The following is a 16,759-nucleotide window of genomic DNA, read 5'->3' as shown; positions in this document are numbered from 1 at the left end:
ATGTTTTTTGCAATGTCAGGATGTCTCTCACTCTACTGTAGCCCCACTCTTCTTACCTTTCTGGCTTACTATTGTCTCCTAAAAGTTTTACAAGTGCCACTCCAATGAAGACCTGAAGAACTCACTGTGGCCCTGATAGAATCGAGATGAACTTAAAGACAAGACTAATGTAGTCATTTGTTAAGCAAGTAGAAGGTTTCAGAATTATGTATTTGACACGGATACATTCAGTATATAGAATGTTGTACTTCACACATTCTGTTTACCTATTTTTCCTCCTTCCTAGAAGGAATAAGGCAGTGTGGAGAGAAATAGAGAAACTGGGCTTGCAGAGGCAAAAGATAAAGACGTAGTAAAAAATACTACTGTTGTTGATTTTATTATATTGCATCATTTTTTGTTTTTGTCGGACTTTTTTCTTTCTTAATCTTTTCCCCTAATCATCAGTAAGATAGCTAGTGGGGTAAAAAAAGAAAACCTCTCATCTTCTGTGATAAAAAGGAATCGGGTGATTGAATCCAGCTCCACAATTCAGTTCTTCAATGGATAATCTGCAGAATGGATATTTAATTCTCACTGGCTGTCTAATGTAAGCAGTTTCAAGTTTATCACCTCTTTCCATAATGATGGAAATCTTAAGGTGTTTAATTTTCGCAGGGAAGCAGGAACATAATTGTCCATAGAGTATATCCACTGGGTATGCATCTTTGTGTCTCTTCATCATGTTATGTCAAATTGCATTTTCTAAGGTGCTCAATAGGTTGTCATATATAACCAAGTCCAATTCAAGTACAATACAGTATGAATTTAATACAGTGTATCTCTATTTACCTGGAAGAATTCTGTTTACTGTAAGAATTAAACAATGATGCTTTCATGTGGCATAAAAAGAACATACATAGTGAATATAGATGCTCCAAATATATTTGTTTGTCCCCTCCTTCCCCAGGGCTGAATGGCAATATTAATACCAACTAAAGGCTCTCCTCACCGTCCAGGTGGTGACAGGATGTGGCATATCTCTCCCTATGTGCCTACTTGATCCTTCAATTAAAAAGAAAAAGAGAGAAGAGCTCTCACGATGTGGCATAATGCCTTCTTGTTGTTATATTCTCCTAAAAGTGGAATCAACTGAATCTAAAGGAGGCTGCTTGGGAAATTCTGCCTGACACACTGATTGGAGGTGTTTCATAAAAGTTATCCAGGGAATGCTTCAAACTGTCAAGCACTTTTCCTAAGTGATTCACCAAATTCTATAATCCATTTCACCCATTTGAACGGGATTGCTGGAAAGAAAATAGAACCATGTTTTGACTGTTTCAGAATAAAGAAGTTATTTCAAACTAGAAAATAAGGAAACAAAACTAAAATCCACTCCAGTTATTTCTTTAAAGCTAGGGAGATAGTATAGCAGAGTTTTGAATATTGTCACTGTCAATTTAACATTTAACAGTTAAAAGTAACCTAAAATTTTCATTTTGTTTGCTTAGATGGAATCCTCTATTAAAATCCACCTGCAAAAATTACAGGTTGAATACTACTCAAATATAGTCATAAGTTTTAGTAATTTATAATTTGCTTTATTTTCATTTCTACTTAACTTGCTATCTTGACTTTGAATAATTAAATTTCTTAATTCTTAGGAATCTGAGTTTCCATATCTGAATACTGGGATAATGTCTTTTTGTAGACTAATTTAGAGTATTAAAAGGCATAGCAAATAGTTATGAATGGTATTCAGCATTATTACTACCAATATTACTAGTCTTAACAGAAAATCAAATAGTTCTTTATATTCACGAATGGAATACTTAATTAGTATTTATCTCTGGACTTTCATTTATATACACAATAAAACTTTATTTCTATACCATCATATCTTCATGTAATGAGTACCTATGAGAGATTCATAGGTAGCTGCGTATGCCCAAAGATAAAATATTATATGCATTCAAACCACAAAACTAAATGTGCTTCTAATAATGTTCTCTTGTCTCTGTAGTATTCTGTAAAGGTTTTTGAGAACAATCAAGCATTCAAACATTTTCTCTGCTTACCAACATGATTTCCACTGGCCTGAGACAGATCTGTATATAAATTCTCACAGAGCAAAGCCAATAAAAAGACAGAACTATTTCAAAAGGAAGCACATGTTATTGATAGCTAAAGCTTTGTATCACATTTAGATAGTTTTGTATGGTCCTACAAAATTCATCATTTTCACATGAAGACTCCAGTATAGTTGTTTAATAGGTATCAAGTTCTCATACTCTAATTTGTGTGTGTGTGTGTGTGTGTGTGTGTGTGTGTGTGTACGTGCTAGTGCTGGGGTTTGAACTTAGCCCTTTGTGTTGTCACTAGACTTATCAATTTATGGCTAGGATTTTGCACGTTAAATGAGATAGAGTTTCCTGGACTTTTCTGTGTGTCTTAGCTGGCTTCAAACTATGATCCAGTGATTTCAGTCTCCTGAGTAGGTAGGATTATAGGCAGAAGCCAACGATACCCAGTGGTTTACCCATTTGACATGAACAAATCCTGATTGCAATAGTAACATATGATCTCACATGAAGGCATTTAAAATTAGATAAATCTCTATGTACTGTCTTACTTTTGAATAGCTGTATGGGTATGTCACTCAGGGATAAAGCACTTGTCTAGTATATATGAGGCTGTGGGTTTAGTCTGTACAAAATAAATAAGTGAATAAATTTAGAATAACTATAGGTTGCTAAGCTATGAAATATTAAGCTTAGTAAGTAGGCTATAAGCACATTCATTATGTCTTCAGGAGCCATGGTGGAGATTTTCCTTCCCCTCCACAGCCTTTGAAATCATTCCATTTATATAACATAATTATGAGATATATTTATGCTATAATTGTATATGCATGTGTCTGTCATAGCTACATAATTACCATATTATTATTTCTCTTATATCTGAGCAACAACAATGTAATACCCTCATATTAAACAATGTAATCACTGTCACTTGGCCACAGGCTGGGATTAGAGCAGGGGACAGGCACATGGAATTCCTGCACTCCTGTGGTCCGCAGTTGGACACAGAAACTATGTTAAGCAGGTCTAATTAGCCAAAAGAAACTTGAGCTGCCAGTAACAGGTACAATTATTATTGCCTCCATCTTACTGTTTAAAAAGAACATGTAAATTAGTTTAAAATGCTACTTCTATTGTGCACTTACGGTACTATAGTAGATAGTGAGGAATCACTTTGGCATTGATGGATATACTTTTTAGCTATGCTCTTTAACTATATTTTTTAACAAGGTAGATTTCAAGTGTGAGGTGGGGAAAAGCAATGTATTTCAAAATTCGAAGGCCTATGCTTCTCAAAAGGATATGACTTAGGAGAATTTGGAAGCTAGCAAAAGACTGCCTCATTAGACAAGCTACACAATACAGGTAACCAATTCATTACACAACAATCCCTCATGCTATTTGGGAGCTTTTGGTAGCTACTAGCTTTGCAAAGGCAGCCTCAAAGTCCTGCAAAATAAAGGGCTGTTATGTATCTTGGACCTAAAAGTAGCACCCCATAGAGGTTTTTAAATCCTTTCTGAAATCACAGCTTATCAACAGCACCTAGGCCACAGGGAATTCTGGATGCCCGGGGCTCTCTTTGACACAAGTGGAACATCATACCATCATTTTGCAAGTATGTGAAGCAAGAGACACAAATGGAGCACAACATGTTGGAGGACAAGACAAGCCTTAGTTCTGAATCAAGTGATAAAGGTTCAGTGCTTAAAAACTGTGCTAAGCAGCCCAAGGCAATTAACAAGTAGGTGTTATTTGTAAAGCAAGACTATGGAAACTACAAGCTGAGGTTTTACTCAGTGGAACCCTATCTTGTGTTTCCAAAGGGAAATGAATTCCACTCCATTATCATAGACAGGTCTTTCTATTATATTAAATGAGAGAACTCCTATAACAAAGTAATGCAGTTTCACTTTGCTTAATAAATGTGTGTGTTGTACATCTATCCTTATGTGACTATTACCCAGTAAATATTTATTTTGAATCAACACAGTTCTTGATCCTATTTGTTTCTGATTTTAAAACTTATTGAATGTAATTATTTATTTAATTATTTATTTATGTCATATATTTTTATTTTGGTAAAAATCCATATAATAAAATTTGCCATCTTTTTTGTGCCCTTTCTAGAGCTTAAAATGAGAACCTGGGCACTATCTCTGAGCTTCTTTTTCTCAAGGTTATTTCTCTATCCCTTGAGCCATAGCTCCACTTCTGCCTTTTAAGTAGTTTTTTGGAAATAACAATCTCATGGACTTTTTTGCCTGGGTGGACTTTGAATTGTGATTTTCAGACTTCAGTCTCCTGAGTAACAAGGATTATGGGCCTGAGCTACCAGCACCTGGCAATAATACTCATTTTTATTCTTTGTCAGTCATGGGGCTTGAACTCAGGTTCTGGGTTCTGTCCCCAAAGTTTTTGCTCAAGGCTAGTGCTCTACTATTTTGAACCACAGCTCCACTTCCAGGTTTCTTATGGTTTATTGGAGATTAAGTCTCAAGGACTTTCCTGCTCAGGCTGACTTTGAACTATGATCATCAGATCTCAGCTTCCTGAATAGCTAGGATTACATGCCACTAGTCCCTGGCTGAATCATACTCACTTTTAAGTGGACTAGACAGTAGTCTAATCTACATATGCATGTGGTTCAATAGATCTACAGAACTTTTCATCCTGGGAAGGCGAATCTCCCTCCCAGTGCACAGTAACTCTCCAGTTCCACGTTTCATGCAGCCTGTGTTAACCGCAGATTTCCTTCCTGTCGCTATGGGTTTGACTATTGTAGATAACTCATGCCAATGGAGTCATGAATTATTCGTTGTTTTGTGACTACTTTATTCCCTTTACCATGATGTTCTTAAATTTTGTCTAGGGCATTGTTATGATAGGATGTACTCTTTTTCTTTCTTTCTTTCTTTCTTTTTTTTTTTTTTTTTTTGGCCAGTCCTAGGCCGTGAAATCAGGGCCTGAGCACTGTCCCTGGCTTCTTTTTTGCTCAAGGCTAGCACTCTGCCACTTGAGCCACAGCGCCCCTTCTGGCCATTTTCTGTATATGTGGTGCTGAGGAATCGAATCCAGGGCCTCATGTATACGAGGCAAGCACTCATGCCACTAGGCCATATTCCCAGCCCTGTACTCTTTTTCTTAAGGTGAAATAATATTCCATTTAGTTTAGCTATTCATCTCCCCATAGACATTCATCTGCCACCTCTTGACTATTATGAAGAAGCTACAGTGAACATGATTGTACAAATACTTCAAGACACTGTTTACACTTCTTTTGGATATATCTTGAGAACTGATATTGCTGATTCATATCCCACCCAACTCTATTTTTTTCTTTCACAACCCCCATACGGTTTCCTAAAGTAGCAATGACATTAAACTTTCCTATAGTTTATACAAGTCCCTGTATTCTCTTAATCCTCTTCCAACTATTGCTATTTTCTGAGTTTTACAAAGTGGTAATTGATAAAACCCTCACTGACCAATTACTACAGGTCAGACACAGCTCAAGGAGCTCCTGGTACAGTAATAAAAAACACAAAAATAATATAGGAAATATTCTCTAGGCATCTGAAACCTGTTTGGAACCAAGGAGCAATCATCCCAGTACAGACAAAGTGGAGGAGGGTGAATCATGGAAAAGTAGGTTTTATCTACCTTAGTTCAGAGCCAAGGCCATACATATACAGATGATTCTCTTTGCACCTTGGGTTATCATTGGGCTTGATAATTTCAATTAGAATCAGTTATAGAAAACAAACCAAAACAAGGTTTGTTTTCTAAGCTACTGTGACTAAAGACTATGAATACATTTACAACAGAACATTTAAAAAATACTTTTCACATATTGTCTCATATTGTCATGAATAAAAAACAATCATAGTTCTGATGACAGAAAATGGGTTTATTTTTTCCCAGTGAATCTTTTTCTTCATGATCATAAAGTCCTAGTGAAGAGACTCCATTTAGGCACATAACTGACTCACTGAGTAGCAAAGTTAAAATCTTTCCAAAAAGTTATTCACAAGGAAATATTAAATAAACTAAATATTGGGCTACCAGCAATAAGTACACGTTTCTTGAGACTATGAAAAGGGAGAAATGAACAATTCATGACCATTATCATGAATATCTAAGTTTATTTGACTTCACATCAGAGTGTTTCAATTGTACATTAAGTCATAAATAAATGTTGCACAATGACTTTACAAAGGAAGATACATTACAAAGTGGTATAATGCAGGTATGTCAGAGTATAGAATTTGGATTTCATTCCTAAGGTTATCTGGGGAACCTGGGAACTTTGAAAATAGAGGACTCAATTTCTTCAACACTCATGTCATCCTCTCCACTCTATCAACAATAGAAATAAAACACTGGGAAATTTGGGAAAAGTAGACAAGAGTCACAAAGTAGGTTGTTTTTTTTTTTTTTAGTGAAAATGATTTTAAGTGCATAGTCTCTATTCTTCAATAAATATTAAAAATTCTTCTATGATTAGATGCAAGACTAGTGCAGAAGTGATAGAAAAGACAACTTCACGTTTTGTCTTATTCATTAAGTATGTTTCAAGCAGCTGTTTATTTTTTAATTTATTTATTCTCAGAGTGGTGTATAGAGGGGTTACAGTTTCATGCAAGGATTAATGCAATGATTACATTTCTTATCAAACTTGTTACCTACTTCCTCATTCTTCTCCCACTTTCCCCTTTCCCCAATTCCTCTCCCACCTGAGTTGTACAGTTGGTTTACAGCGTATTGTCTTGTAAGTATTGTTGTTGCTTTGTCACCTTTTACTCTTTGTCTCTCCGTTTTGATGTTCCTTTCCCTTACCTCATTCCCATAAATATATATACAATACCCAGGGTACCAACATCAGTTACAGTGGCATCAGTGGTAAAACCATAGGGAAGAAAAACAAAAGAAGGAAGAATTTCACATAATATGATGAAAATAACAGCAGCAATGATAAACCACTTATTTCCATAACTTGGAGTTCATTTTTCTTAGCATCATCTTATGTGCTCATATGTACACAGCTATTGTGCTATTGTGATCTGCTAGGAAGGTGGAATTCAACATTGAATTGTTCTGTTCTTGGGCATTTCTGTACACTGGGTATTATATGTATGTTTACCAGAATGGGGAAGGAGGACACCAAAATGGAGAGACACAGGGTAAAAGGCAAACTAATGCAACAGCAATACTTGCAAGACAATATGCTGTAAACCAACTGTACAACTCCAGGGGGGGGCGGGGAGGGGGAAGGTGGAAGAAAAACAAAGGATGAGGTGACAAGTTTGAAAAGAAATGTATTCACTGCCTTAGTATGCAACTAACCCTCTGTAGGTTACTTTGACAACAAATAAATTAATTAATTTTTAAAAATAAAAGAAAATAAGAATAAGAATGAAGTTGTATTTTCAAAGCAGTTTTGTAAATGCTCAGAGCACAGTAAGCAATGAGCTTTGGGAGGGGGAAAAGTATTTTTTCTAAACAAACAAGGATTCCAAGGCCCTCATCATTTCAGTTCTTTCAGTTGCACCTACCAATTGAAATGAAGGGAAGAGCTCTACTATTCAAATCATGTACTAACATTTAACAGCAATACAATCAGAAGAAATCATTACCCCTTTCACTGCCACCCATGGACTGGATTTCTTTGTGAAATAGGAAGTACCACAAGATTTTTGACTGCTTAATATAGTATCACTCAGACATCTATTTAGTTTTTTATTAGGAAATTTGTAGTTGCACAGGAATAACTCCAATAGAAGAGATAATCACTCACTCTAATTATTGGAACTCTCTCCATTACAGAAAATGTATCTACCATATTTGCCAAAAGTTTAATTAAAATGAGATAGTTGAGATAATTAATATCATAGTAAACATAAGACAAACTAATAAAATGACAATTTTTCTCTTCCATTCTTTTTAGCTACGCTGAAGGAAACCATTTCAATTTTCAGTAATGACTTACCTAAAACAGTTTCTATGATTCATTTTTCTTGATATTTGTTTCAAAGAAGAATGAAAATTAAAGTCCTAAAAGCTTCTACAAGTATGAAACCATGATGGGTTGTGTGAATCTTAGAGATGGTTTCAATCACTTGAATAAATCCATTTTTACCTAAGCGCTGTTAAAAAATCTTTTATAATGAGATTTTTGTTTTAATGCACAAGGACATATGTATCATGTACAAACACACACAATACAGTTTAACCTAAATAAGTATAAGTGTATGTATGTTTAATGCATTCGTTGTTTAAAAACTGCATGTTGAAATATTTATAAATAGTATATTAAAGAATACAGAGTTCCAAGTGGCCTCTTCTAAAGATAAACTTATTAAATCAAAAGCATTTTGAAATGCAATATGTACATGAACTTCCCACCTCTCTTCTCCTCCAAGGAAGAACTAATGGTGGTTACAAAGAGAATGACATTGAAAATACAATGTCACTCTTAGGGAAGCTTCATTTGTTCTTGTCACCTCTCCTGGAACACATTAAACAATAAGATGCAGTACACAAGAACCATCAAAAGGGAGCACTTTTGAGCCATCAAAACTGTGTGTTAGCTTTAAAAAAAAAAAAAAAAAAAAAAAAAACCACACACACACACACAATCTCCCCAACTATAGACAATGATACTATCTCAGGTATTTTATGTGCTAAAATGATCATTAAAAATTAAGCACCACATATAAGCTGCCATTTAGAATATTAATTTACCTTTGCTAATCATCTTTTTAACTTGAGGCTAAAAGAGTTCACTTACCATTCGGATAGTCAGGCTCAGTCCAGGAGATGTTAAAGGAGTAAGGTGAATAGGAGTGGACTTTGGGGGCTGGCACACCTTCTGGGATGTTCTCATCCATGTGGGCCTCACTGGCCTCACTCAGTGAACACCCCCCTCTGGTGCAGGCCTGAATAGAGAGGCCAGAAATCACAGCTTACTCTGCGTCCTCCAAGGTTAGCACTGAGAAAAGAGCATCCCAAACAAAAGTTCCAGATTCTTTAAATATTATTCCCCTTTTCACTTGAAGACAAATAGGCTTCAGTGCTAAAGTCTGACATTTAACTACCTTGTTTTTCTTGGAGATGGGAAGTCATGGTCAACTGGTGGAAAATAAACTAGAATGCATGAGTCAAAGAACTATGCTGAGGGGCTGGGATATGGCCTAGTGGCAAGAGTGCTTGCCTCGTATACATGAGGCCCTGGGTTCGATTCCCCAGCACCACATATACAGAAAACGGCCAGAAGTGGTGCTGTGGCTCAAGTGGCAGAGTGCTAGCCTTGAGCAAAAGGAAGCCAGGGACAGTGCTCAGGCCCTGAGTCCAAGGCCCAGGACTGGCCAAAAAAAAAAAGAACTATGCTGAGTTAGAGCAGAGAGGTGTAGGGCACACACTGACTTGCTGAAATTACACTGGAACAAAAGTTTTCAGAATAATTAAACTCATCTACACATAGACCACACATACACACACACACACACACACACACACACACACCACCACCACCACCACCACCACCACCACACCACATCACATCACATGAGAGCAAACTATCAGAGACTAAGAACACTTCAAGTCAAATAAGTGTTTCTGTTTGGTAATCAGAAGTACATCAAATATCATTTCTTTTGTTTGCTATAGAGTGACTCATACTTATTCTTTAACTAGCACAATGTTTTGGGGTCAAAATAAAACATTGTTTAATGGTTTAAAGGGTTAAATTATTTATTGTGTGTTGGAGGAGATGGCTTTGTTAAGTATGGCTGATAAAGTTAAGAATGATCACAGAACTCCAATAAAGCATAGCTAATTCTGGAAACGGTGAATGAATGTTAGTCACCCAAAACTTCTTGGGCCCTTTTGCAATGAGCTGCAAGATTCTTAAGCTGACTGCACTTTTTTTTTTTTTCAGGAAATTGGCATGTGTACACAGGATTCTTTTTTCCAGCCATTACCTGGTAGCAAATGTCAGTAAATACAATCTTAAATTACAATGATATTTAAAAGGTATACTTAAGCTTTGTTCAGTATTTCTTCAGGTTACAATTGCAGTTTATTTTGGCCTATCTGTTGCTTTCTAGTTAGATTTTGGAGAATGATTTTCTAATACTTAAAAATAGTCAATATTCTTTTCACTAAGGGACAGGAGGAGGCTTACTGGCTTTAGATTTTCTTTTAAACATGGTACTATGGCACTGTTTTCTAAGTTATATCTAGTTGTGAATTTTTCAAGAAAAATACAATTGAAGATGTGTACTTAACAATTTCTGGTCACTACTACTCCCTATTGCAAAAATAGGTATCCATGTCTTCAGAATGATTTCACATCAGCTTAAGCAACTTTCAGCTGGGTGAAAATGTGGTGTGGGTATTAAAATTGGGGGCTTAATTAGCCTCTGTGAGGTTCTCTAATTCTTTGTTGTGAAACATGCAAACACACACACACACACACACACACACACACACACACACACACACACCCTGGAGGTGGGGAGATAGAGAAATATCTCTTCCTCCTATGAATGGAGTCTTTACAAATAAAGAGGAATCCGTTGACCATTTGGCCACACCCTTGTACTTGCTTTCATTGTTTGCCGGGAAAGTTTAAAATTTAAACAGGAAAAAAAATTTCAAAAACTCACATTTGATTCAGATGAAAATATGGTAGAAAAGAAGGCCATATGAGATTTCTGAGTTATCAAAGAAAATATGATCAATAGAACATTCTGTCCAGTCCTCAGAGACAGAATATACCTTCACCTGAATTTTCCCCATAGGGACAAAATTATATTGCAACATGTCATTGTTATGCAGATGACACGCTATCAGATTTTTCCCTTCTTTTTCCTCTTTTCATTCATGTCCAAAAACTTTTTTCTTGCTAATTCTCTCCAAAGAAATACTATGTTATATACAACTTTCTAATTCTTTAAAAAGAATGTGGCCTAAAATTTATTTTGTTTTGGTAGTTCTATGGTATTCTCAGACATAAATGGGAACATTCTCTTCTTTGGGGAGAACTGTTTTTTGGACTGTGTCATTTGACATCTGTACACTAATAATAAAGCCCCCACAAGGAAAATCTCTCTCTCTCTCTCTCTCTCTCTCTCTTTCTCTCTCTCTCTGTATAACAGTGTATATAACAGCTGTTGAAATAACAGAAATACATGCTCTCTTGAAAAGTCAAGCTCCTCAGGCTTAAGAATCCAGGTTATCCTTTAGCAACTGACAAATGGCTGCCAGGGATAGGAGAATTATCCAACAATACCTAGTTGAGAGCTGTCTGCATCAGTAGTATCTTCACTTAATTGTGGACTTATTGTCTTTATTAAGAGCTATCACAGTTTATCATATTTCTAAGTAATCTGTTTTGAGTGTTCACATAATATAGTAAAATATTCTTCCTTTTTCCTTGTTCTCTTATTTGGTCAGTACTGGGGTTTGAATTCAGAGCCTTGTGCATGCTAACATGCATTCTGCTAGGCTGAGCCACACTTTCCAGACCATTCTTGTGTGGGTTGTTTTTGAGATAGTATCTCACTTCCTGCCTAGGCATGTGTTAGAATCATGATCTGCCTATTTGGGGCTTCTCTTCATAGTTGGAATACTAGGCTCCCAGCATCGTGTGTTATTCCTTGCTAAGAAAGGTGTACCTGCTCTGAATACACATGATCAGTAACTCTGAGGTTTCCCATAGAAAATTTGATTTTATCAAAAGTTCAAGATTCTTTCTGAAATAATTCTTTCTGGTCATTCATTCATTCATTGGTGCAAGAACTACTTGCTATGTTTACAATTTCTACCAGGTATATGGTTGAACCTGCACATAGACTTCTGCAAGATGTAGTCTCTATGTTTTTATTATTCATTCATTCACTCATTTTTATGTCAATACTGGGGCTTGACCTCAGGGCCTTGTGCTCTCAATTGGCTTTTTGGCTCAACGCTGGTTCTCTGTCACTTGAGCCATATATATCTCTATTGGCTTTTTCTGATTAACTGGAGAGAAAGAAACTAAGATTTTTTCTGCCTTGGCTGGCTTCAAACTGTGATCATCAGAGCTCAGCCCATTTGAGTAGCTAGATTTACAGGAGTGGGCTATCAGAACTAAGCAATGTTTTCGTTTATACTTCAGTCAAATACAAAGTGAATACCATTGCTGCTCCAAGCTTAGAGCAAAGCATAATGGTTCAAATCCTCAGCTTATCTCCCTTTATTGCAAAGGGTTATCTCCCTTTAGTCAGGCTACCTGAAGTCTTTGTTGCCTATGTTCATTGTTTTCCAAATTTTCACCCCTGTGCTAAGACACTCTCTAAAGGCAACTCCACTTTGCTGAGAACCCAATCTCCCTGTTCTAATCTAATGACCTTGAAAGCTAGTTATTATATTGAAACTGTGAAATATACAATAATCCCTCAATTAACCAGGATGAACCCAAAAATGTTCTGGTTCATTTAATTTACTGCTTAACAGGGTTAAGTAAAAAAAAAAAAAAAAGAAAACCTTTCAGTCAAGATTTCCTGAAAGTACATTAGAGCATTTTCTGTCCCAATAACGACAGTGAAATTGAAAATAATGTGTTCAAGAGTATTTGCCTAACAAGTGCTACGGCAAGGACTTGCAAATCTTTCTGACTTTTTGCATCAGCGTTACTCAGTGGTTGACAGTTACTGTTTGATTCCATAGGCTTTTGGGGGGATTAAGTTTTCAGCATAATAGAATTTTATGGCTCAAAAAAGCATTCAAGGAAATTATTCAGTTCAATGTCCTAAATTTAGGTTAAGTGCATTTGCCTTAGGTTAAACAGTTAGTGCTAGAATCTGAGTTAAAACTCGAGGGAGCAGGTTACTAAGTTAGTGTTACTTATTTTTCAAGGTATTCCCAGATTGTAAAATGCAAGATATTGAGTCTGACTGTGTAGCATATCCTAAGAATTGCCTTGGGAGTAGAACTATTTTCATCTCATTTGCCTCCTTTGGATAAAAGTCAAGAACATAGCCATTTCTGGTTTAATGTTCGTAGCTTCCCAGCAGGTGAAATATCTCTTGATTTTGATATTATCACTATTTTGCAAGTAATGGACTTGTGCATTAGCTTCTTAAAATCAAGTTAGTATACATATTCCTATTTTTGAATAGTATAATTGCAAGTAACCAAAACTGTTGTTTCAAAAAAATCTATCTTCTGTGCTGAATACCCAGGTACATGGCATGATTTTGAACAGGATATATATTTTTTTAACATTGCCTGATTGTCCTTGTTTTGTGGTGTCAAGTCAGACAGCAGTACTTGAATGCAGTTTATTTTCTCGTGGTATAATATTTAGCACATTCAGGAGCATGTTAAGTAAAATGAATGCATACACAGTGTCTACATAAATGTAAATTTATTCATAATCAAGAGCAGAATATTTTCTATGGCATTTATCAAAGCAAATATCCTTATATAGGTATTGCTATAAAATGAAGAGTGTGTTTAGAACAAATAGGAGCAATCTCATGTTTATATTCAGTTATTTTCAGATGTGCTATTAAACTTAAAAAAGATTATATTTCATCCAAAAAAATCCCACCACAAAAGGAGCTATTGAGTATAAATTCCATGGTAAGATCAAGGTCTTTTAAAAGACCTTTGTATAAAAATGTTCTTTTGCATTAAAAAATGCTATTGTCTACCTAGAGATACCTGTAAACTATGTTGATTCTAATGTCTCATTAAATGACTGTTCTTCTGAAACAAAAGTCTGATACAAACAAAAAAAAAATAAATAAAAAGAAAAAAAAAGTCTGATACAAACCACAGTAAAATAACAATCAAGACTATCAGAGGGTCATTTAAACCTTCATTTTATAATACAAGATTTACAATTTCCTACTGTGTCTTGGTTTTGAAATGAATACAAGCACCACAGGGCAATTACCTCATTACTCTCAGCATTTTGGAAAAAAGTCATTCAACAATTATGAAATATTACCAATAATAAAAAAGTGTGTGTGTGTGTGTGTGTGTGTGTGTGTGTGTGTGTGTGTGTGTGTGTGTGTGTGTGTGTGGTACCTTGGTTCTGGGGTTTGAATTTAAGGCCTGGGCATGGTCTGTGAGCTTTTTTTTTCTCCCTCAAGTCTGGCAGGCTACCACTTGAGCCACAACTCCACTTTTGGCTTTTTACTACTTCTTTGGAGATAGTTTTATGGACTCTTGCCTTTCCTGCCTGGGCTGGCTTTGAACCTTGATCTTTAGAACTCAGCCTCCTGTGAAGCTAGGATTACAAGTAGGAGCCACTGGCATCTAGTTATAAAAAGTCATTTCTAAATTAGATTTGAGAAAAATATGACTCAGTTGGCTTTTACTTTCATATAATATAAGTATGCACATTACGAATTAATAGAGTTCACATGGAGGATACAAAGTCAGTTTGCAGTATAAAAACTAAAACATGAGATGTCTGATATTCCAATTTTTTAAAAGTAAGAGAGGGTAGAAAGGATGAGACAAAGGGAAGGAAGTAGGAAGGTAAAGGGTGGGATCAGAGAAAATGATAAATACAGTGAACTTACTCCCAGCTTGATGAGATATTTATTACCAGGGGAAAGGTATCGCAGCACATGCTGCTGGAAAAGTTCAGTGCTGTTATAGATGACATTCCAAATTGTAAAATCATGTGTATGATTAGAAATATATAATAGATAGCGTTCCAGAATCCCATTGAGTTTCTGTGGTTGTTTCCATCTGGGAGTAGGAAAAAAAAACATCTATAGAATTAGTATCAGTATTCATTCAAGTCAAAACTGAAACATGTAGGATTACCAAAAAACACACATGAAGTTGAATTTGTGCTAATACTATAAGAAAACAAGATAGGCTAAGCTCAATGTTGATGCTTTTCTAGCTCACTTGTACATTTTTATACTATTAGCTAGGTAAGATTTTAAGTTACTGAAGGTCAAGGAGAATGTATTTTCTTCAAGCTACTCAGAAAAGGTAGACATGGTTATTTCAAAATGCAAGGGAGAGTAAGACCAGAAGAGCTCAAGTTATCAGATGGTGCATCTTGAACAAGCAAACATCTGACTTGATTATGTTTAATTAAATTAGAGTTGAATAAGTTGAAAGAAGAGTAAAACCCATTCCAGAAGAGGGATACTATGAATGATGTAGAATGACAAAGGCAAGTTCCAGACAGACAACAAAGAATTCAAATGAGGAATTCTCAGTGTGGTAGATCTTTTAAGGTAGGTGACAAGCTTTGGCTTAGAACAACTGAAAGCCAATATGAAAGTTTGCATCAAAGGAGGTATGAATCATAATGCTTTTCAGTTCAAATGAATGTCCTAATTACTTCAATGCCATTCTTTCTTTCATGGAACAGAAAACTAGGACCAAGAGAGATAAATGTGGCTAAGCATGAATTAATGCTATGAGGACTATTTGGTTTTAGCACAGAATCACAGTAAACCCTATACTCATACTTACCTATATGTTAGGAAATGAACAAGAATCACAGATACCAGAAATAATCTGGGAAGACGTAATATTGTTCAAGATGCATTGTACTCATAAGATGACTGTGGAATTAAAAATCCTTCACATGACTACTTAAATACAAATAAATTTAAAATAAAAGAAATAATCTAAAAATGCAAAATTTCCTTTCTGACTTCAACTACAAAGGAGTAAGTAAATAAGAATGTCCTGGTTTATCCTCTAAAAGGATACCTATGTGTATTCACACACTTTCCAATTTTTAAATCAATAAGCACAATGGCCCATATATAAAAAGCTAAAAATACCGTTCCTTTATTGTGGGTCTGTGTACATATGTATCTCAGCCTCATTGTGTAGAGGCAGAATAGAAATGAAGTTGGCAAATGATAACCAAAGGTTCCCAGAACCACTGATAGAATCATTCCTAAATATTTAATCACAATCTAATGAATTCGATCTCACAATCTCTTCCCCAGTTGATGGAGCTCACTGGGATTCTTGCATGAACCAGCATTTGACAGACACATTTCTACTTACTGCACATGTACGGTTCTGGAATCCAGGACAGTCAAAATTGGGGCATCCACTTGTTCAGGAGGCAGCTGTGCCGTGTACAGTATGACCTGGGAACTGTTGGTGCAGCCCACGTGGGTGCATGCACTGAGAAGAAAATGGTGGGGCATAAATACCCCTAAATCTAGGAAGGGAAGAGACAAGAATTTATCCACCATCATATATATTACTGAGAAGATCTCAGCCATTGCTCTTCTACATTGCTACCTCTGGGAAATGTTAAAGCTTAACCTAACAACAGCCATAAAGTCAATAGTAATAAAATATACAGTGGTTCATCTCTTAAATATATGGTGACACTATTTAAATAAGCACATATCAGTCAAACTCTTGATTTGACTTTCTCATTTTAACAATTTGGCTGTTTCCTTGAATGACTATGATCAAGAAAAACATTTTTCTGGATTTTAGTCTTAGTTCAAAGACCCTGTTAAAATTAATGAGACTTTTTTCCAAGAAAAAAAATCATATTAAGTGAAGTGAGCCAAACCCAAGGAAATATAGTCTATAGTTTACCTCATTTTTAATAATTAGTACATGTCTAGGATAGTCCTAGCAGAAGATCACAATAGCTATGTACATACGAACACACAACATGATGCTAAATGAAATGAACT

At 35.7% G+C, this 16,759-nt stretch overlaps 1 protein-coding gene across 1 annotated transcript in view; it reads right to left on the bottom strand.

The window, feature by feature from the left end:
* The window catches only part of Ush2a (usherin), a 618,626-nt gene that overhangs the window by 289,136 nt on the left and 312,731 nt on the right, over positions 1-16,759 (bottom strand). Inside the window, exons 32-34 of the mRNA XM_048356772.1 lie at positions 16,107-16,266; positions 14,642-14,813; positions 8,851-8,998 (exon numbers count right to left, since the gene is read on the bottom strand). Coding sequence (XP_048212729.1) covers positions 8,851-8,998; positions 14,642-14,813; positions 16,107-16,266 — 480 coding nt within the window. The remainder of the gene's footprint in view (positions 1-8,850; positions 8,999-14,641; positions 14,814-16,106; positions 16,267-16,759) is intronic.

Source organism: Perognathus longimembris, chromosome 11 (genome assembly GCF_023159225.1).
Source record: "Perognathus longimembris pacificus isolate PPM17 chromosome 11, ASM2315922v1, whole genome shotgun sequence".
NCBI lineage: Eukaryota > Metazoa > Chordata > Mammalia > Rodentia > Heteromyidae > Perognathus > Perognathus longimembris.
The sequence above is the reverse complement of the archived record's forward strand: the minus strand, read 5'-3'. Positions and strand labels throughout refer to the sequence as shown.